Source organism: Plutella xylostella, chromosome 3 (genome assembly GCF_932276165.1).
Source record: "Plutella xylostella chromosome 3, ilPluXylo3.1, whole genome shotgun sequence".
Lineage (NCBI taxonomy): Eukaryota > Metazoa > Arthropoda > Insecta > Lepidoptera > Plutellidae > Plutella > Plutella xylostella.
In genome coordinates this window covers 2,698,149-2,719,523 of record NC_063983.1, presented here as the reverse complement: position 1 = coordinate 2,719,523, position 21,375 = coordinate 2,698,149, and the positions used below count along the sequence as shown (strand labels likewise).

The 21,375-nt window shown below is 38.1% G+C and overlaps 2 protein-coding genes and 1 long non-coding RNA gene across 3 annotated transcripts; 2 read left to right on the top strand and 1 right to left on the bottom strand.

The window, feature by feature from the left end:
• Positions 1 to 713: 713 nt before the first annotated feature.
• LOC125489204 lies at positions 714 to 1,999 on the top strand. Its single transcript, XR_007266815.1, has 2 exons — positions 714 to 1,411; positions 1,644 to 1,999. It is a non-coding gene; the product is annotated as an uncharacterized LOC125489204 (long non-coding RNA).
• A 5,999-nt stretch (positions 2,000 to 7,998) lies between these two features.
• LOC105387305 (substance-K receptor) lies at positions 7,999 to 13,738 on the top strand. Its single transcript, XM_038117110.2, has 8 exons — positions 7,999 to 8,129; positions 8,213 to 8,332; positions 8,631 to 8,934; positions 9,257 to 9,435; positions 9,771 to 9,890; positions 10,307 to 10,501; positions 10,797 to 10,970; positions 13,196 to 13,738. The coding sequence occupies exons 2-8, from the start codon at positions 8,249 to 8,251 to the stop codon at positions 13,400 to 13,402; spliced, it is 1,263 nt and encodes a 420-aa protein (XP_037973038.2). The 5' UTR covers positions 7,999 to 8,129; positions 8,213 to 8,248; the 3' UTR covers positions 13,403 to 13,738.
• A 39-nt stretch (positions 13,739 to 13,777) lies between these two features.
• On the bottom strand, positions 13,778 to 16,177 carry LOC105387290 (SET domain-containing protein SmydA-8). The gene is made up of 3 exons (XM_011557994.3): positions 14,730 to 16,177; positions 14,465 to 14,649; positions 13,778 to 14,070 (listed from the first exon to the last, which is right to left on the bottom strand). The coding sequence occupies exons 1-3, from the start codon at positions 16,039 to 16,041 to the stop codon at positions 13,909 to 13,911; spliced, it is 1,659 nt and encodes a 552-aa protein (XP_011556296.3). The 5' UTR covers positions 16,042 to 16,177; the 3' UTR covers positions 13,778 to 13,908.
• Positions 16,178 to 21,375: the final 5,198 nt, after the last annotated feature.

Here is a 21,375-nt window from a genome sequence, read left to right as displayed (position 1 = left end):
TTTTGTTTTATACGTCGCAATACAGACCCCACAATGCTACTTAGAGAATTCCATACTATATTCTTATTTTTTTATACATATTGTCGTTCTTTCTTTCGTTCCAATATCTATCCAAATATTTCTGCCATACATACACTGTCTAAGTTTGCGTTTCCCACACAGTCTTTTTAAAAAACTGCAGTGGATTGATTCTTTCATTTGCATTGTATACAGTTCTTTCATTGCCGTGGAAGTTTGTTTCATTGCCGTGGGCCTTTGTTTCATTGCCGTGGACGCTTGTTTCATTGCCGTGAACGCATGTTTCATCGCCGTGGCACGAAATTTTTAATCATCCGTATCTCATTCAGTTTTTAACTTATCTGCTACCCATTTAGTAAGAACACTAACGTTAACAAAAACTTTAATAAAAGCGTTTTTCTAATATAAAAAACCTTAAGATAAAAAAGTCCACGGAAATGAAGATTTTTTAGGACTTGTTGAAATCCACCCTTAATACAGATACTTATCTTCAGGGTTACTCATTTACCTTCCTATAGTTTGTATACATTTATTTCAAAAACGCTAGTCATCTAACACATATTTAATTATTTATACACCAAGTTACATAATTTACTTAATTTACCTTATGCCCGACAGGATCCATAAAGTTCAAATTTAATAACTATACTATTTGCAAAAAGGATATACCTACCTACTAAGCCAAAGCTTACGTGTACCTGCACGGCTAGTATGGCCATAATAAGACAACATGTGAAGTGACTGATTAAATTGAGTCACTTTTTGATATCAGTCTTAAATGTTAGCATAGGGTGTACATGGGACTCGTTTTAGTTGTGTGATTGGATATAAGCCACAGTGACACTGAAACTTTTCTGCTCTGTGGAAATATGTATTTCATTCGTTCTTTTTTTTGAAAATCCCTCATTTGTGGCTCTTGTTTGTATTGTCTATGGTTTTTTGACAATTTAAATGTCACCAAACGTCAAATTTGAAGAAAATTTTCGCTGTTTGGTGCGTTCGAGTGAAATATTTTGGTAATATTACCATTGCATTTTTGCATTGTGCTACCCCATGGACTCATATTGGCTCATTAACTACTTTCTTGAGTTTCTTGGACATCGTCACATGAAATAATATACGACCGAGCTTGCTCCCGACCAAGCACGATCAGATTCCTTGGGAGTTCTTCGGCAGACGATTTCTATGCACCGGCTCCATGAGACGAAGAACAAAACAGCATGCCACCTGACTGATGACCCACCCACCGTTTACCCGGCCCCAGGAGCTAGAAGGCCTTGAGACAAAAGCTCGGGCAGGATTCTGACGGGCGCAACAGAATATCATCTACGATGCTTGTCCCACGGCCTGACTGAATAATATTTATATAATCAATGGAAGGAAAAAACAGTAGGTAAGTGCCAGTACCAGTCACATGTTATTATAATTGGGCACATGCACACAAAACAACTCAAAAAACTTTTTTCACTTGGCCGTACTTGGTCAACTAGGCCATTCATTGGAAGGAAACCCGTACCCCAGCAGTGAGGACGTGATGGGCTATGATGATGAAGATGACAAAAGGAGTCATAATCTTAGTTCATAAGTATAACTAAAATCTAATGAAACATTTTTGTTTGTTACAGAACATTGAAATTGGCTCGTAGGCAAGACGGAAGATGGTCAAAACCGGTCAGAAAATGATGGCCTAGACACGGTTGGAGAGTTCTTGTTGGCAGAAACCACCTGAAGATGGTCAGATGACATCAGCAACCTTGTGGTGATACAATGAACCGGAGCGGCACCGAACTGAAAAAGTTGAAAAACTTGGCATACATACTATGAGACCTATTTGATGACTGATATAAGCCAAGTTCAGACTGATTATTGTGATAGTTGATAACTAAGAATACCTAATATGCTTTTATGGTGTGTGAAATAGTATACTTTTTATAATTTATTAATTAAAAGTTTAATAAATGTTTTACTTACCTAAAGAAAATATTATATTTTTATAACCATTTAATTTAGTTGTACATGCTAGCATATCCACTTATTTTTTTATAGTTAGTGTGTTGTTGATAAATAATAAAGCCTGACTAGGGTTTGTCGCTGTGGAGAAAGGATTAGCATCAGTCGCTGACTGCCCGGTGTGCCGGACTTATTAAATGTACAGTTTATATTATGATTTACATTTCTTGAACTCCACATTTAACATTCAAACTATTCAATTAGCCACTTCATTTTAGTTAGTGTGTTGTTGATAAATAATAAAGCCTGACTAGGGTTTGTCGCTGTGGTGAAAGGACAACCAGTCATCATAGCATCAGTCGCTGACTGCCCGGTGTGCCGGACCTATTCAATGTATATGATTTACATTTCGTGAACTCCACATTTAGCATTCAAACTATTTAATTAGCCACTTCATTACCTACATACTTTGGCGTGAATAGGCAAACTTAAAGTATATGGGAGACAACTGAAAATCAGTGGTTTGTTCCTAAGGGCAAACATATGCACTGAGTTGCTTCCAAACAAACTAATGTCTATCTATCTAACTTCTTAGCACATGTGAGCGACAGGTTTGGAATCCACATTTCTTCCGTGAGGGGCGGGCGCTTACCCGTCTGAGCTAACACCGCTACATATAAGTAATACTTATACCTACTTAATGTATAATTTTAGTCAAATAAAAAAGAGGATGTGTGTTTTGACAAATGTTGTTTTTAAAGCATTTTCAACGGGTTATTAGAGTCCCGGATCATCCTCCCTATAAGTATTATAGTAATTTTCCTTTCGTGCATCTCTTCTTGTAGAGCAAGGATGAAATTAACAAAAACTAAACAAATAATTATTGGTGTCACATGTTATCACCACCTTCGAACTTGAGTGATATAATGCTACCTAAACAAATGTCAAACTGAGACATGTGTGGATAAATTGGTACACCCATGTTAGCAAATAAGACAAATCTTCCAATCTCGCTGTCAAAATTGTAACTCACATCATGTAGTGATTATTTCGTGTTGGCCATGTTAGCGTTTGTGAGGACAACTGGTATCACACAATTTGTTGCAACTAGCTGTCATTTATATCTTGTCACCGCCATACTGTGCTACGCGTGCTGAGGTATACCCGTTTTGCCACACCCTGTATATTAACATATAGGTACCTATATAAAACTTATGGATGCAATAAATAATTGAGCATTGTGTAAGTACTGAGTATACTAAAAATAGTGCATTGTACTCAATCTAATCGTCAACACGATTCGCAAGCTATCATGCAATTCATGCAGTACAAAATAAAAATACAGCACAGTCACAGCTGAACGTTAAACAAACCAGGTCCTTAATCAATAAAAAGAACTAAATCAGCATAGACTGGAAAGAAAATAGTCCCCACAGACAAAGCTAACCGGAATAAGTCCTTCAGACTGAAAAGGAATCTAATAAAATGTGTCTGCAAGAATGTACGATCCATCCGCCCGTGTGAGCGTCTACAGGAATATGCGAAGTCAAATGAAACGATGGAACGAACACATTTTAAAGAGACTGAATCAGAAATTAACGGTGAATCTTCAGTAATGCTAAAAATAATATACTTAATACACTCACGGGCAATGAAAAAGTTCAATTTTCAGAAATTTACAAATTTACACCGATACGGAAAAAACTAACTTTCTGCAATCTTTCTGCTTTCGGCGCATCAGAACTACCAACTAAAAATATGAATATTTTGTTTAAATGTCCGATTAAATGTTTTTAAAAAATTACGCCATTTGGTGTCTGCATTTTGTAAGTGGAACTGTTTCTTTGCCCGTGAGTGTACTTAATAAATTATAATATGTGGGGATATCTTACACACCGCCATCCGACCCAAGCTAGGCAATTCAACTTGTATGTTTCAATTTGTCTATTTATATTATAATAAGGTTTTCCTCGAGAGCTTAGCATCGCCTTCTAAGGTTTTGATTTCTGGGATAAAAATCAACCAGTATAATGTAGCTTTGTGAAGTGTTTCTCATGCGTAAAAGCAAGACTCGTAAGTTACAAAAACTCTAAATCCCAACAAAGATTCGTCACAAACACTAAAAGTACTTAATTAGAATCCTTATTTAATTCATGTAGGTAGTACTTCTTGCAAATCAATAAGCTGAAAGTACCGTTTGCAAAAGCCCAGACGCCCCTAAGTCGCCGAGACAGTTGAAGAACATGATAGAGCTTCATTGAACATTAATGCTTTCTGAATCGTATGAATATTTCAAATGTGCTCGATGGCAGCGATAATATGTTGGAATATTTGCCCGCGAGGGGACAGTCAGCAGAAAAAATGCTTCTTAAATTTTTAGCAAGTTTAAGAAAACGTGTCAAACTTTTTTTTTTATTTATTTATAATAAAAAACGTAGGCTAATACAATTTTTTTCTGCCAAACTGCCTAACAGTTGGTTGGCAGACGCTCTTAGTTCTAAACTAAAAACTAAGTACTGACACTTATATTACATTTCATCTATAAATAATACATTTAAACAAATTCTGTTAAAGTTTAACTAGTGTTTTAACAAACTGTGCTTCATTTTAACTCCTATTTTATTGAGTATACAACCCTATGTAAAAGGCAATTTAACTTATGACTTTAACTACATATTTTTAGAAATTTGAGTTTTTCACACGATGTAAGTTTAATTTTAAGGTTATTTCTAATCAAATTTACCTACTTTAACTAATAAATTACTTGTTTTTCTTAACTTTTTTTTCTGTCTGTCCCTACATCGGTACAGCCAGCATGTCGGGCACACGATAAGAAAGGCACACACCGCAGTCTCTTGAACTCGACGACAATATGCACTTTCATTCTTACAGATATTACATTCTCTCTCCTAAGAATATCAAGTCATGTACCTAACGTTTACTCGTTGAAAGAATGAGTTCAATGGAAATCTTTGACTGAAGTATTTAGGTTATCACAATTTTAAGTGAAGTATTTTATTTTATAGGTAAGTAGTTGTTTTATTTGTAGGTTGATAGTAAGACCATTTTTATGAAAAAAATATCCTCAAAAAGTGCCTATGATGCATATGAAAAGTATGCTTTGGATACATAATTTGCGATGGTAATCGGTTTGGTTCTTGAAGGTGTAAGCATATTTAAAAAAACAGCCTTGAATAAGCCTTCCCAAATATAAAAATATGCATATCAGAATTGTCAAATACACTCACGATCAAGGCAAAAGTTCCACTTATAAAATGCTGACCCCAACTATCCCCAATTTTTAAAAACATTTAATTTAGTAGTAGTAGTGTAACTTTATTGTACGTAAACACTTAAAATAACATTTAAGACTTAAAATCTAAGGGCGGCCTTATCGCCAAAAGCGATCTCTTTCAGGCAGCCCTTTAGTATTTGATCAAAATATTTTGGTTTTAAGTTGGTTATGTATTATATTATACTGTACTTCAATATTGCAGATGGATTATTTTCCGTTTAGGAGTAATTTGGCGCTATTGGTCACAAAGCCGACCCTAAATAAGGATAAGGCAAGGAAGAAGAAGAAGAAGAAGAAGGTCACTGGAACTTTTTCCTTGCTGGTGAGTGTATTTGATTCAAGCCACTAAAGTCTAAGAAAGTTTTACGTAATGTAGGTAGGTAATAGTTAAATTGCTCATTAAATTGTTGTCAATCAGAATTTCAAAATTCGCGAAAAAACAAAACATTCTCCATAGTAAAAAGTCACGTAACCAAAAAAGTTTCTATGGAAAATGTTATTTTTATTTCCCGAATTTTGAAATTCTGATTTCATTTCCGGGCTTAGATATACCATGCTGCACATGTAGGTTTCGGCTTAGTATACCCTTTTTGCAACACCCTGTATAAACGGACTCATGTTCAAATTTTCAGATACCTACATCATCATTAAAATTGCGATATTTTATTCAAATCTACCAGATATTTCATGTGATATTAAAGCTTAAGTGTATTATAATGAAGACGATACTATTGTCTGGAGATGTTGTTCGCATGACATTGTTGTGAAAATGTTATTTTGATGTATGAGTTCGGGACCTCGCGTGTTGATCGTTATCGTAATGCGACTGTAGATCTATTTATAGTGTTCACTCGTGATCCATGAAATTCCAAAATGTTTTGAAAAATTATGTCATTAATCGGTGTGAAATGACATACGTACTTACTCCGCTGGATCAGCGACCCGAAGTGGATCTTGGCCTCCGACATTAAAGTGTGCCAATCTTCCCTATTCTGTGCCAATTTTGACCAGTCGGACATTTCCAGCTCTTTCGGGTCTTTGGCAAATCCGAAATGACATAATTTTTCAAAACATGAATTCTCAATTTGTACACCATTTTTACGTTTTTAGTTGATAATATTCTTATGCGCTGTTAAATGCCCTTCAAAATTGTAGACGGTGGCCTTTCCGTTTAGGAGTATTTTTTTTGTTTTTTTTTTGCTGGGAGTTTTTCAGTGTATAACCTTACTTTAATCAGGTTATTTACTTGAATATAATTCATCTACAAGATATTGCGTTAAAGTTGGTATAGTAAGCCAAAAGGGGGTAGCCAGGAGGGGGGGGGGGTTCTGAACAATCTTTACAAAGTTTACACATAAGTAACTTAAATTTAATTTAGATTATCAATTATCATGTAAACATTGATAAACAAAACAAACTATTGATGACCAAATGGTGTAGTCAGGGACACTAAGTCCCTGATTGCTAGGTCTCGGGTTCGTTCCCCGGTCGGGGCAGATAAGTATTTTTTTAAACATAGGATATTATTATTATGTTAGATGGGGGTAGCAAATAGCCTATTGCCATATTTAGGGGTCACCCAAATTTGTTATCATTAGTTAAAATAAGTATACGTAATACGTAAATACGGATCTTGGCTTTTTTCTGTATCTATCTATGTAGTAACCTGTATGTGTAGTGTAGATAATTATATCAGTGCGATACCCATAATATAGGCTCTGTCTAGCTTAGTGCTTAGGGTCGGATTCGGGTGGCCGTCAGTCACGTAATAACATTATTTGGTATATTACTATTCAAGTAACTATGCCTCCACTCTATGTACTGCTGTGTACCTTATTTCATATCGGGAATTAAATTTTGGGATCATTTGTGGAATGAAAACTAATTTCAGATTTTAGTAAGTAGGTTCCTCATTGATTACAAAATTATTTTATCCTCGTGCTCATAAAATATTTGGTTTAGCTCCATCTTAACAGAAATTTCCGTACCATTTCAGAACCATTCTTTCATTACAGAGCGCTGAGGCAAGCGTGGAGAGTGAAGTTGAGTGTGTACTCTGCTTCTTCTACTGACCGGTAGATGGCATAGTATAGAATTACGTTTTATTTATTTAGGCTGATCGTTAAATGGGGCGAAATCGACTTCAATATTTGTATGGCGCCGATTTAGTGCAGCTCGTATCATAACTAGGTGGCGACTTTCCCGCGCCATACAAATTAATATTTACTCACCGCTTCTCTTACGGTGAAAAAACTCACACTCGAGGCCCAACTTGGGAAACAATCCTGAGTCCGCGTTGTTCTATGGAAACAATGGACGATAGTTGACTGATGATGATCATGGCACAATCTGCAAGAAATAAAATCTGAATTAGAAAGAAATCAAATCTGAAAACCCGTCTAGACTCGAAAACATGACAAAATTATCTACACAAAATATATTTAAATTAATAAGTGCTTACATGCTAATTCTAAGTCATTAAATGTTTTTTCCTTTATGCTTTAAGCTGTTTCTGGATTTTTGCGAGCAGAAAATTACCAGTCATATTATAGGTACCCATCTAAGTACCCAGTAAAGCTACAGTCAAATGGCATTAACAATAATCTTTTGTACAGAATAAAGCTTTGATAACAAAGCTTTTACAGTAATGGACTACTGTGACTAATCTGAAGTGGTCTGATAGCACCAAAATATTGTGAATTTATAGATTTTCGGCTTAGTCATATACGGCTAATGAAAATCTAGACAACTACCTAGTCGTTTAGTGTTTATCTCAGTTTGATAGTGTTTGTGCTTGTGTCAGCATATTCGTAAGTGATTAAGTGATTTTAATGGATATTCACCTCACTTGAAGTTTGGAGTTCATGTAGGTATGATACCTGTTTTTTTATTATTATAATAATATTAATAATACATTTAAATTTAACATCAGCGTATGGTTTTTCGCAGTAAGAAGAGTATCAATATTGTAAAAGGAAATGCAAAATGGATGAGGATATAGACATAGAGGAGCTTGGTGCCCTGGCCCTGCTATCACAATCTAATTGGAGCATTGACTATTTGGAGGGCGTAAGTATTAAACTTTATCTTTTAAAAAGGAAGACTTCGGGATTTTATTCCGAACCAAAGTTCTTAGTTGAAAATGTAAAAGTAGTAGGGCATGTTAGGTACAAACTTACATAATGGTTAAGTCCTATACATATTTTTTACTTTTGTTTACGCATTTGTAATTCGTAATTCCATTATACCTAGGTACCTACTTTTATAATTTTAAAAATAGTTAAGTAAGTATTTATTTTTATTTCAGTCTGGTTTTCAACACAAAACAATTTGAAATTGTACCTATTAATGTTTTCCCGTCCCACAGCTGGACACCTCCGAGTTCCCGTTCCCCAACACACTCTGGCACAGGCGGCCCGAATGGGAGATCTCGCTCAAGACTACCCTCATGCTGTCCATCGCTCTCATCGGCATCTTCCTCAACCTCGTCATCCTCGCCATCATCGCCAGGAACCGGTGGCTCTGGTCTGCCAGCAACTTCCTTGTGGCTAACTTGGCGCTCGTGGACCTTCTTACGCTGGTGCTGTGCCCGTGGCCGTGGCTGGTCAGGCATTTCTATCAGAGCTATGTGATTGGGGAGGTCGGATGCAAGTTTGAAGCTTTCGTGCAGTGTAAGTTTGGGCTTGTATGCTATATTTATGTTTTAATAGATTTTTAAATCCAAAAGATTATTCATATGATCAGTTGTTAAAAAAAAGAGACCGTTTCATGTAGCTTTCGAGGCTGTATAGGTTGAAGGCATTAAATAAAAATATGACTTTTAACAAACACCTTTTCAATTACAGAAATAAATAGATATGTCATAACGTTTTGGAAGTGTTCTTGTTCAAGTACTTCTAAAAGATCGCACACCTCTGCTAAAGCTCCCCAAACCCCAAAAGTGCCACAGGAAAACCAACCGCATCTTCTCCTCACAAACAAACTCCCTTCCAGGCACCTTCCTCCTCGCCGGAGTGCTGGCCATCATGCAGGTGTCCTACGACCGGCTCGCGTCGGCCGCGCTGACCGCCGAGGCGCGGGTCACCAAGGCCGCCGCCCCCCGCGTGGTGCTGGGGTCGTGGGCCCTGGCTGTGGGGCTGTCTGTGCCGTGGATCTTTAATAGGGAGTATACTGTGAGTGTGATTCCAGGTATCTGCACTGGGGCCGTGGCACATGGTGGACTAGGCTTTGACTCTTTTAATTGGAAGGAGACCCGTGCCCCAGCAGTGTGGACGTGATGGGTTGTGATGATGATGATGATAGACAGGCTTCAGGCAGAATGGTTTAAACGCAGGCTGCGCAGCGCGGGATGCCATCTGACCCGAACGACCGATGACCTTAGACTAGTAACACTCCTTGGGAGAGGCTAATCTTCAGCAGTGGATGATGATGATGATTATGAACCTACGCTTACGTACATTATAAAGGTTTATTTTTACGAATAAACGATAGTAAATTATTCACCCAGGAACGCCAATGGCTGGATTACTTGGAGGCTTTCTGCAGAGAGAACAGCTTCCTGAAGGTGTACTGGCACATCGTGGTCACCATCCTCGTGTGGGTGCCCCTCGGGCTGATGATCGTTACTGTAAGATCAGTTTGTTATAATAATTATGTTATTTGCGTGTATCTTCTTAAAGTCCAGTATGCCTTACTAGGTTAACTACTATTTGCCCCTAGATAGCAAAATGCGCGCTCGTTTTTAGATTTTCTTGTTTTTTCAGACCTCTTTATGTTTTATTTCACTGAAGATTCACCTAAGATTGACTGATTTAATTGAATTAAACTATTGATTCGCGAGCAATGAAAATGTTCGACCCACTATTGAGTCTGTTGACGTACATTATTATCAACTATAAAAGTTGCCTGTAACATTATTCTCCTAACATTTTCCACTAGCCCGCACTAGGCCAGCGTGGTGGACTGGCCTAAAAAATCTTCCGTCATTAGGAGACAGGTGCCCCTCAGTGGGGACGTGGTTGTTGTAATGAACATTTTTCTCAGTACGGTGGAATTCTCTGGCGTCTCGAGCGCTCCGCTCGCAAGCTGAAGACCCGCGGGGGCGGTCAGCTGGTGGGCCGAGCCAAGGGGAAGGCCATGAAGATCGCCGCGTGTGTGCTGGTGGTGGGAGCTTCGTGCCGGCTCCCGTACACTGTGATGGTCTACTGGAGGAACAGTTTGGAGCCTGTTGTTAACTCGGTAAGTAGGTATATTGTTAATTTCATCATGTTTTTGTAGTGTGTGAGTTCTTGCGTGGAAACACAACAGATGTGGTATTCAGAGGACTGGAACGATGCAGATGGATTTAGATAGGTAACAGGCCTGGACTGACAGGTCTGACAGTCCAAGACTAGCTGGTTGTAGTTTGCATGAGAAAGCCGAAAATAAATAGTGGCGCTCCTTAGCTTAGGAGAGATTCTCTGTAGATGGTGATGATGTAATATTTATTGCGTATCTATAAACATAATACTAACAAAATAGTCTCCTACCTCAGGTGGACGAAGGCTACGGCAAGATGTGGTTCGCAGCGAACTGTCTGATGTACATCGACTGTGTGGTGAACCCGCTCATCTACGGATTCACCAACGAGAGGTTCCGGCGAGCAATGGACAGGACGCCCGGATTAGTCTGCTTTAGATTCGGCTCTTGGTGCTGTGTTTGTAACACGGTAAGTGATTGATTTATCCTGATAATTGCCGATACTTATTATATTACTAGCTGTTACCGCGATTTTCGCTTCGCCCTAAAAAGTTTTCCCGTAGGTATACCGCGAAATAAAGTAGCCTATTTTTTAGGGTGTTAGCTAAGTCCATACCAAACGTTAAAATCGGTATAGCCGTTTTGACTTGAAGAAGTAACAAACACACACATACTCACAAACTTTCGCATTTATAATATTACTAGCTGTTCCCGCGAGCTTCACTTCGCCTTAAAAAAATTTCCCGTGGGAATTCCGGGATAAAAAGTAGCCTTTGTTCTTTCTCAAGGTCTAGACAATATGTATACTAAATTTCATTCAAATCCGTTCATTAGTTTTGGCGTGAAAGAGTAACAAACTGACAGACAGACAGACAGACACAGTTACTTTCGCATTTATAATATTAGTTAGGATAATAGTATTCAGAAAGCTAGCGGCCTCGTGGGAGCGGAAGGGTATAGACGTTGGTGGCAGAATGCTAACAAATCTACGCTTCGCCGACGATATAGTCTTGTTCGCTCCGTCCGCATCAGAATTGACACAAATGCTACAAGACCTTAGCACGGCGAGCCTTGAGGTGGGGCTGAAGATGAATAGGTCTAAGACACAAGTCATGACCAATAGCGCCAAAAGTAGGGTCGAGGTAGACGGGCAGGAAATAGGATATGTCGATGAGTAGGGTAACGTAACGTACCTAGGGACATTTTCGACTACCCCAACTTTGAATGAAGCTATCGCAGCGTACAACTAAGATACTAATGTGAAATTTTCTTTATTCGGTAGGATATATAATCTATTATCACTAGTATTTGTGCTAAAGCTTTAGTGTGGCCAGATTTTATTAAATTAAGATAAAAGTAAAAATGCTTGTTTTGACCCAAGGTACGTTACACGTTTGTACCTTGGGACACTGTTTCCTATAGCTTTGTACTATGGAAAATGCAAACTTCTAAATAACGCCTTATATCTCCGTTCTTATTGATTTACTGCATCTCTCTTCTGTCTAGTTTCACTTTGGCACTAATAAGAACAGAGATATAAGGCGTTATTTAGATGTTTGCATTTTCCATAGTACAAAGCCATAGTAAACAGTGTCCCAAGGTACAAATTTAATCGTGTCCCAAGGTACAAAAAAGCAATATTTAACAAAAATTTAAATATCTTTATTTTTAATTTAGGAATCTTTCAGATAATTGCCATGTCATCAAATTAAATAACTGAAAAGTTATACGTGACATCCATGTCTTTATTTTGAGCATGCCTCAATGAGATAAAGCAACACAAAAAACTATACAAAAGCTACTTTTGACTCCAAAAAACTTCATATTGTCTTCACCACACACTCGATGCTGGTATATTCACGAGACTCACTAGTTTTACCAAGCGAGTAAAATACTATGCCTAGAGTAGAATTTTAATGTGTTTATTTAGCCGGTTTTTAAAATACAATCAATGTCCCGAGGTACAAGCGTCCCAAGGTACGTTACGTTACCCTATATCTACTTGGGCCAGATAGCATCCTTCGAAAACAGGCAGGACAAGGAAGTCGAAAGACGCATTACCAACGCCTGGAAGAGCTTCTGGTCCATGAAAGATCTTATGAAGGGCACTCTCCCTCTAACACTCAAACGCCAACTCATCGACATGTGTATACTGCCTGTCCTAACCTACGGTGCACAGACTTGGTCTCTGACCGAACATCAGAAGTCCAAACTCAAGGTTTGCCAAAGAGCGATGGAGCGTACTATACTTGGTGTACGAAGGATTGACCGAATCCGGAACACCACGCTACGCTCCTCGACTCGTATAACTGATGTGGGCGCACAGACTGCGAAGCTGAAGTGGGCCTGGGCAGGCCACGTCTGTCGCATGCACCCGGACCGGTGGGCAAGAATTGTCACTGAGTGGGTGCCCAATGATGGACGTCGGCGTCGTGGAAGACCCAGACGGAGATGGCGGGACGACCTCGACAAGTTTTTACCTCAATGGCCGAAGGAGGCACAGGATCGGGACCGGTGGTCAATTTATAAGGAGGCCTTTGCCCAGCAGTGGGACACTAACCAGGCTACATAAAAAAAAAAAAAAAAAAAAAAAAATAGTATGATAAATAATTTTGTGTTCATCAATATGAACTACCTAAAAAAAGAGTTGGTTTTTCTTTAGAAGTCTTACTAATAACCGTTTCACAATTTCAGGTCAAAAAGCCACCAGTATCACAGCAAGAAAAGAACACAGAAAAGATTTTCGTCATAGAAGGAACACCGAAACAAGACAAGAGGATTTCATACTTGATAAAGAACATGCTCCACATTTACAAGGATTCCTTGGAGTTCAGCGTGCCGAAGACAGATGATACGAACAAGCCTACTAGAATAACGCCGTTGAAAACTGATGGAATTTAAGTACAGCGTAGCGAGTATAAGCAATTGTCACATTAAAAATTCAGTTCGATCGCTAGCACTACAGCTCTCCTAGTGTTCAGTAGAGAGACTAAATACCTAACTAATTTGTATGACGATTCATCGGACTTGAATTCGAACACGTATAAGTGTACGAATCACGAATATTATCGACTTTAATCCATAGTTATTCGATAAGGTGGTTCACTGGATTTTTTATTAGTTTCTAACGTTACCGACATGGGCGCTCATCAAGATTTAACACAAATTGCTATCGAATTACTACTTAGAAACTAGAGTCGACAATATTCGTGATTAGAACACTGGACTTTAAAAGCTCTTTAGTGTGTCGAAACAATAGTAATGAAGTCAATAATATGAAGTTTTAAAAAAGTTTATTAGAAAAAAGGGAATTTCATGTCAATAAATATTAACATTGCATTAGTAATTCAGTCTAACACACAGTTTGTCTTTATGATTTTTTTTAATAGATTTATATTAAAAATAATCTAATCAACAGAGAGCTCTGATCCGTTTTTCTCTTCCATTTTATCTTCAAGTTGACTCGCTAGTTCACGGATTTTCGCCTCTAAAGTCTCCCTCATGTAAGGCTCCACTCTCAAAATATTTGTGGCTTCTTGCAGCAATGTCATACTCTCCATCAGTTGATCCTGAAAAAACAAATAAACCATCTCATTAAAATCTAAAATTTATAGGCAGTCTGCCAATACTGGCGGGCCTTTGATCGGCAAAGTTTATTTTTGTATGCGTAGGTATGTTATAGGTGTATATTATTATTGAAATAAAAACTCGATGTCTTATAACTTTTTTGATGCACCCAAGTGATAAAAGTATGCTGGTTACCAATATTGCCGCCAATTGCTTTTACGATCGTTTTTTTCGCGCTTATCAGCGCTGGTTAGGCAAAAGAATAATAGACGCTTCCTGCCAACGATGTGAACATTTACATTTTAAGCATAGGTACACATAAAAAAAATGTGGTAAATAATTATGTTCTTGTTTTTTTACATACAAAATATTGTGAAGTATAAAAGTAAACAATACCTGTGCTGCAGCTTTAGTAATCTTTTCAGCTTCATATTCTCTCTTAGTCTCAACAGTCATAGCTGACTGCAAGTCTAGAAGGAGAGTGCCCCTCAATCGAGTCCAACCAGGCTCGATCTTGTCAGATATTTCCAAAAGTTCATGACAAAGATCAATTTTCCTCTTCAAGAGGTGGTCTGGTAATTCTGTAAAAATATGAAGGTTTATAAGTGTACTGTTCACAGACTTCAAAATAAATTATTACCAAATGTTGTGTTTTACTTACCTGATAAGGTGTAGCCTTTTTGATTCCCATAAATCTGGATCAAGGACAGTTTAGCTTGTAAGACCAAGTGATTCGTCGGATGTAACGTCTGGCTATATTTAGTAATAAACTCTTCGAACCCACGTGGGTTCAGTTTGTTTATTTTATTCAAATCTCCTTTCAAGGCGTTATTGCCCCAGAACATCTGCTTACTCAAAATAGTGTGATCACATTTTTCACATTTCCATACGGCTCCTTCATCTAGTGGATTCGTCGACATCAACATTGCTCCTTTGTTTAAACCAGAAGGGCCGTTACACATAGAGCAATAGATGTTTCCTAAATGGGTGTCGAATTCAGTTGGATCCTTACATCTGGCGCATTCACAGTAAAAGCATTTAGTAGTTTGCAAGTGTCTTCTTCTGTCTAATGTGCCCCACAAACTTTGTGTGTATGTAGCAGTAATGAGCTCACCCTTAGCTATTGGCATCGTTGCAATGAGGGCAAAATTATATTCATCACCCAAGAATACATGTCGGGTATTTGGCGTACAGCTGTGGTTCATCATGGCTGCTGTCACATAAATACCACGCATCCTTTTAGAGCCGTCGGGAGTACGAACTTCGAAAGAGTTGGTGTCAAATATTGAGGCCACCTTCAATATTGTTTCTTCGTCAATGTGCAATCCGAGGACTTGGATGATAAAAGTCACTAGATTAGCTTTCAGCACTGTGTATAGAGGTGTGTTCACACGTTCGTCTAAATGGGACTCCAAACTCAACACGTTTTCATATTGCAGAGGATTACTTTCTTTCATTAAAAGGACCCTTAGCGGTGCAATCACACAGTACGCAGACTCAATTTTGTCGGGTTGTTCATACTTAATAGTACACTTGAACTGCCTGTCAGTCATAATCTTACATTCGGCTTTATGCACTTCAGCTTTCTCACACTTTGGTCCACACATGGGCCAATGACACGACGAGCACTTGTAAAAATCGTAGGTTTTGTTATCTTCCATTTTGATTGGTTCCAACTTTTTGTAGCACGCCAAGCATTGGACGGGGCTGGCCATTTTTGGTCCTATGGCTGCGGGCTTCTCCTTCAAGATCATTTCACCTTGCTTGATGTCTCTTGTGGCCACCATGTGTCTGCCTACAGTGTCGGAGAATTGTACTTTGAAGGCGCAGCATCTGAGTTTGTGTCCTTCCCTCCATCCCAACTTCTGGTGAGCTCTGGAGCAGTAGAAGACGAGCTTGCACCCTCCGCAGGTTTGGTTTGCAGGTTTCTGGCAAACCTCACAGGTGGGGATCTCACGTTTCTGGTAATCCATCTCCTAGCATCACACTTAACAATAGTTCACAAAACACGGCTGTCTCGGCTCGTTTCTGTCACAATACTCGTCTCGAGCCGATAAATGTATAATTATCACTACGCACACACAGTCCGCTGGTCGTCTTGGCGGCTGTGCCAAGATTGAAGTTTAATCGCTTTGGGGCAAATAACTGCGAGATGTTCAATTGTCTATTCTATGCATTGCATAAATAGTTTTATTATTGTTTTCTTTTAATTAAATAGATTCACGATTGGATTAGGTGACCTTTGTGAATGAAAGGTGAAAATGTGACCCAATATAACTTTTTCTTAGCTAGTTTCCAATAATTACAATTTATGTTGTAATTATTTAATACTAAGTTTTCTTGAATCAATGATTCAGTACATAGGTACATTAATCACCTAATTTAATTATTTGTCCACTGTAGTTGGTTGTTAATATTATTATACTCGATAGTACATCCCACATTTTACCTCAATGTATTCTGGTATAGGTCGATGTTATTGTCGACCTATATTTCACTGGCAACGCAAATAACAATGCATTTCAAAATAAACTGAAAGTCTATACTAACAGGAGCTTTCAGGTATCTTCTTATATATATTTTCATCACATTTCTACGTTTGTAAATTTTATTTTTTGCCATTAATAAAGCAGGTAAGCACACTAACAACTCATCAAATCTCAATACATTTTGTCAAATTATCTTCCACGGATTGCACGAAACCCAACCGTTTCGCCTCAACCTCAGAAGAACCCTGAAAACTGAAATATTTTTCCAAGATCTGACACATTTTAGTTCATTCACATATGCGCGTTACGTAACCTTAGTTGTTCACTCCGGCTGGCAGACCTACGGGCAGTTTGGGTGAATTCGTGCTCAGTGTATGTGCATTCTTCAAGGAGGTTATCATTTTCATAGACCAATCTAGTGTTATATATAAGTGCTGCAACTTCTGGAAGATATAAATTGGTGACTGTTGTAACAAAAAGGATATTATTGAGGTATGTTTTACTTATAATGTATGCACCTAGATATTTTAAGAGGCTAAACGCTCTCGTCCAGTAAAGTCATTAATGCACCACCAGCACACCAAGTACTTATCTGGGATGTTAATTATGTATATATCTATGTATGTGTGTAGATGTATCAGCTCAAGTCTGATACCCATACACAAGCTCAGCCTAGTTTGGGGTCGGATGGCCGTGTGTGAGATGTACCCACGTATTATTATTATTGAAGTATTATTGTTATCGTGTCTTCATTTTCCATGTGATAGGTTCATTTAATTCATTGGATAATAACATTATTATGATAATATTATTATCCTATGGTAGCAAGGAATGCAAGTGTTTAGGGTTCGAGCATTTTGAAAGTCTCTAAGATTTGCTTCTCAAATATGTAAAACCTACTGTATTAACACAATAAACATATAAAATCTAGATTTAATGTTAAATCTCCATTTAAGCCATAAATTTATATGGATTGACGTTTCTTAAATTGAGATTTAACACCAAATCTAGATTTAATATGTTTGTGCAAGTCGCCCTAAACATTGAATAATAGTTTAAACCAAAACAAGGGTTTAAAACAAAATGTTATAAGTATTTTTTTAGCGCTAAGCATGTGTTAAACACTGTCTTAAGCTTTTGTGATAGGGCCAATCTACTTTATCACCAAAGCATTTTTGAATTGCCAATCTTACTACGCTACACGGAATGTTACTGAAAATAGCATTTGTGACCCAAAATGCTTTCTTGATGGTAAACGCGATAATTCTACCGAGCGACGACGACGCTGAATCCGGTGGGTTACTCTATCTTGGGTTCACAAACTACGAACGACGATAACTCTTATTGGTGGCAGCTTTGACACGCACAAAAGCTGCCAAAGATAGGTAGCTTGCAATCGTACGTAGGTATAATGCCATGAGATAGAGTCGTCTCGTGGTCTACCACTATCCCGAAAGTTCCTTTTTCTTAAGCTAGAGTCACCACCTGACACAAATAAGAGTTATAAAATGATCGTATTTGAAAATTTAATGTTTAAAAAAATGGGTAAAACTGCCAGTTATAGGCCAACTAAGCGGATTGGCCACTTCAAAGCTGAATTATTTCATACAGATTAAACCAAAATTGACAGATGGTGTATGAATGTAATCTAGAAAAGCTACTTTTGCCTCGCAGTAAATCAATAGTTTATTTAGAAAACTATAACCGATAAAAAAATGCATGTTTTTGAAAACCTGTGTAAAATTGCAGTTATTGGCCAAAAAAATCACTTACCGGCCATCCATAGGCTGGTTATTGGCCACAGGAAATAATTTTATAAAAAAGCTTTAAACTGCTAAAAAATAGAAATTAATGTTGTCTCCTTTAATAAAAACTTAATTAAAATCAGTTGCAGAATAATATTAACCACGGCTAAACTTCAAAAACAAAAAAAAAACAATCAACTTTCTAAGAATAAAATACTAGGAATATAACATTTTCAATTACATGTTTTTTGTGTACATAATTATATAATTACTTAATAAACACCGTTCCTGCGTACTTTACATACAACCAATCAAGCAAATCAAGATCTACCGACGCTGTACGTGCGTATTTTATTCATCGTCATAGAATCATCATCAGCCAATACTCATCCACTGCTGGACATAGGCCTCTCCCAAACATAACACTCGGTCCTCGTCCTCGGCCTTCCTCATCCAGCCACTACCAGCTACCCGCCTAAGATCGTCGGTCCAGCGGGCAGGAGGGCGTCCCACGTTGCTTTTGCCTGTTCGTGGTCTCTATACGAGAGCTCGTCTAACCCAACGGCAACGGTTATCGGTTCTTCGGAAGAATCGGGAGATATGACTGCCATTTTATCTAAGCACATTTTGTCAGTAACCTTAGTTCTTTAAATAGATAACCCTATTTCTGATACGATCTATCAGAGCAACCCCAAGCATATAGCTCTCTCCATAGCATGTGCACCAGTCTGCACCATACGTCATCACTGTGCAGGATGCAGTGGTTGACTAGACTATTGTCTTCAGGCTTTGAGGGATGCCTACAGGTTGGGAAGCAGCATTTAGGCCACTTAGCATCCAGCTGAGTTCCAGCAGACATTCTGCCATATTGACGATGTCGTCTGCGCAGCGGAGGTGTGACATGTGTCCGTTCCAGTCCAACGTCTTAAAGCCATCTTCTAATGCATCGGTCTTCAGTTTCTGAGATATCACATCTCCCTGTCTCACTCCTCGTTGCCTTTGGATAGGTCTTTTCTTGTGGTCCTGTACTTGGACAGTCATAGTAGCAGCATTGTATAGACACCTCAACACCCCGATATAGCGACAGTCGATTTAGCATCTCTCCAAGGAGTCCAAAACTGCCCGTCTCGATGGAGACGAAGGCTTTCAAAGGCTAGACAGAGAGGCTTATTATACTCTTGGGTCTTCCTATAATCTGCCTTACTGTGTAGATCTATTGTACTAAAGTCTTTTCGAAACCCAGCTTGCTCTGGGGGCTGAAACTCGTCGAGCTTTTAGGCAAGACGGTTCGTCGATCGATATCCTTCAATAAAATATTGTTGAATTTCTGAAAACTATTTTCTATTGTCTTATGTCTTGTCTTGTCTTTTATGAATTTGAAGGCTTTATTTAAGTCATCTGAAGAATACTGTCTTCGCTTAGGTGGCATCCCGTTGATGATGGTTTGCGCACTGTAACAAAATACATCGGTCGGATATTGGCCACTTCACCACTAAATACTGGCCACCTATGCCAGTAACTGAATTAAATTGATAAAAATGCGTGATATTTTGCCACACGATACTACAACTTATAAATATTGTGAAAACAGTCGATTTTCATCTAAATAGAGTACTTGCATTTTTATTTAGTTATTGGCATAGGCGGCCAGTAACAGAAAATTTGCAATTAATTGATTCAATTATTGGCCACCTCCAAAAACTCACCTTCCCAAAGGTAATTGCATGAAACTATAATATATTAATAAAACTTACCATTAACACCATATAAATATGCTAAAGAAATCACTTAAATTGCGTTCAATGACCAATAATGTCAATTTTGAAGAAATGTGTTTCGTTAAGAAATACGTTACTCTGAAGCGTACACGCGGAAGTCCGACCGCCAACTGTCAGAAAAAGGCGACATAGTATGGCGCTTTTTTTCATAGTGGCAAAAAATTGTACTAAAATCAAAGTCAGTTAGATAACAAAGTTCTATTAAAAAACACAGATGGCAGGTGATGCCTCATTCCTTATTTTAAGATTTTAAAGTTTATAGTGGCCAGTAACTAACGATGGCCAATAACTGGCAGTTTTACCCTATATATATTCAAATAGGTAGTTATTTATTGTATTTTTTGTGAAAATAAAAAGAACAATGGGATGGCCAGGGCGAGAGTAGCCGTCTCGGCAGGGCTACTACGAAAATTTACGAACGAACAAGAGCTGTCATGGAATAGGTAACCATAATACAACGAGATAGAGTCGTGGTTATCACTGCATATTTCTTGTTCCGAAGTATCGGTGCGCTGTGCGAACCACGGCTCTACAGGATGTTGCAAAAGGGGTATACTAAGCCGAAACCTACATGTGCAGCATGGTTTATCTAAGCCTGAAACTGAAATCAGAATTTGGAAATTCGCGAAAAAAAAAATTATTTTCCCATAGTAAAAAGTCACGTGACCAACAAAGTTTCTATGGATTTTTTTTTTTTTTTCGCGAATTTTGAAATTCTGATTTCAGTTTCAGGCTTAGATAAACCATGCTGCACATGTAGGTTTCGGCTTAGTATACCCCTTTTGCAACATCCTGTAGAGCCGTGGTTCGCACAGCGCACCGATACTTCGGAACAAGAAATATGCAGTGATAACCACGACTCTATCTCGTTGTATTATGGTTACCTATTCCATGACAGCTCTTGTTCGTTCGTAAATTTTCGTAGTAGCCCTGCCGAGACGGCTACTCTCGCCCTGGCCATCCCATTGTTCTTTTTATTTTCACAAAAAATACAATAAATAACTACCTATTTGAATATATATAGGGTAAAACTGCCAGTTATTGGCCATCGTTAGTTACTGGCCACTATAAACTTTAAAATCATAAAATAAGGAATGAGGCATCACCTGCCATCTGTGTTTTTTAATAGAACTTTGTTATCTAACTGACTTTGATTTTAGTACAATTTTTTGCCACTATGAAAAAAAGCGCCATACTATGTCGCCTTTTTCTGACAGTTGGCGGTCGGACTTCCGCGTGTACGCTTCAGAGTAACGTATTTCTTAACGAAACACATTTCTTCAAAATTGACATTA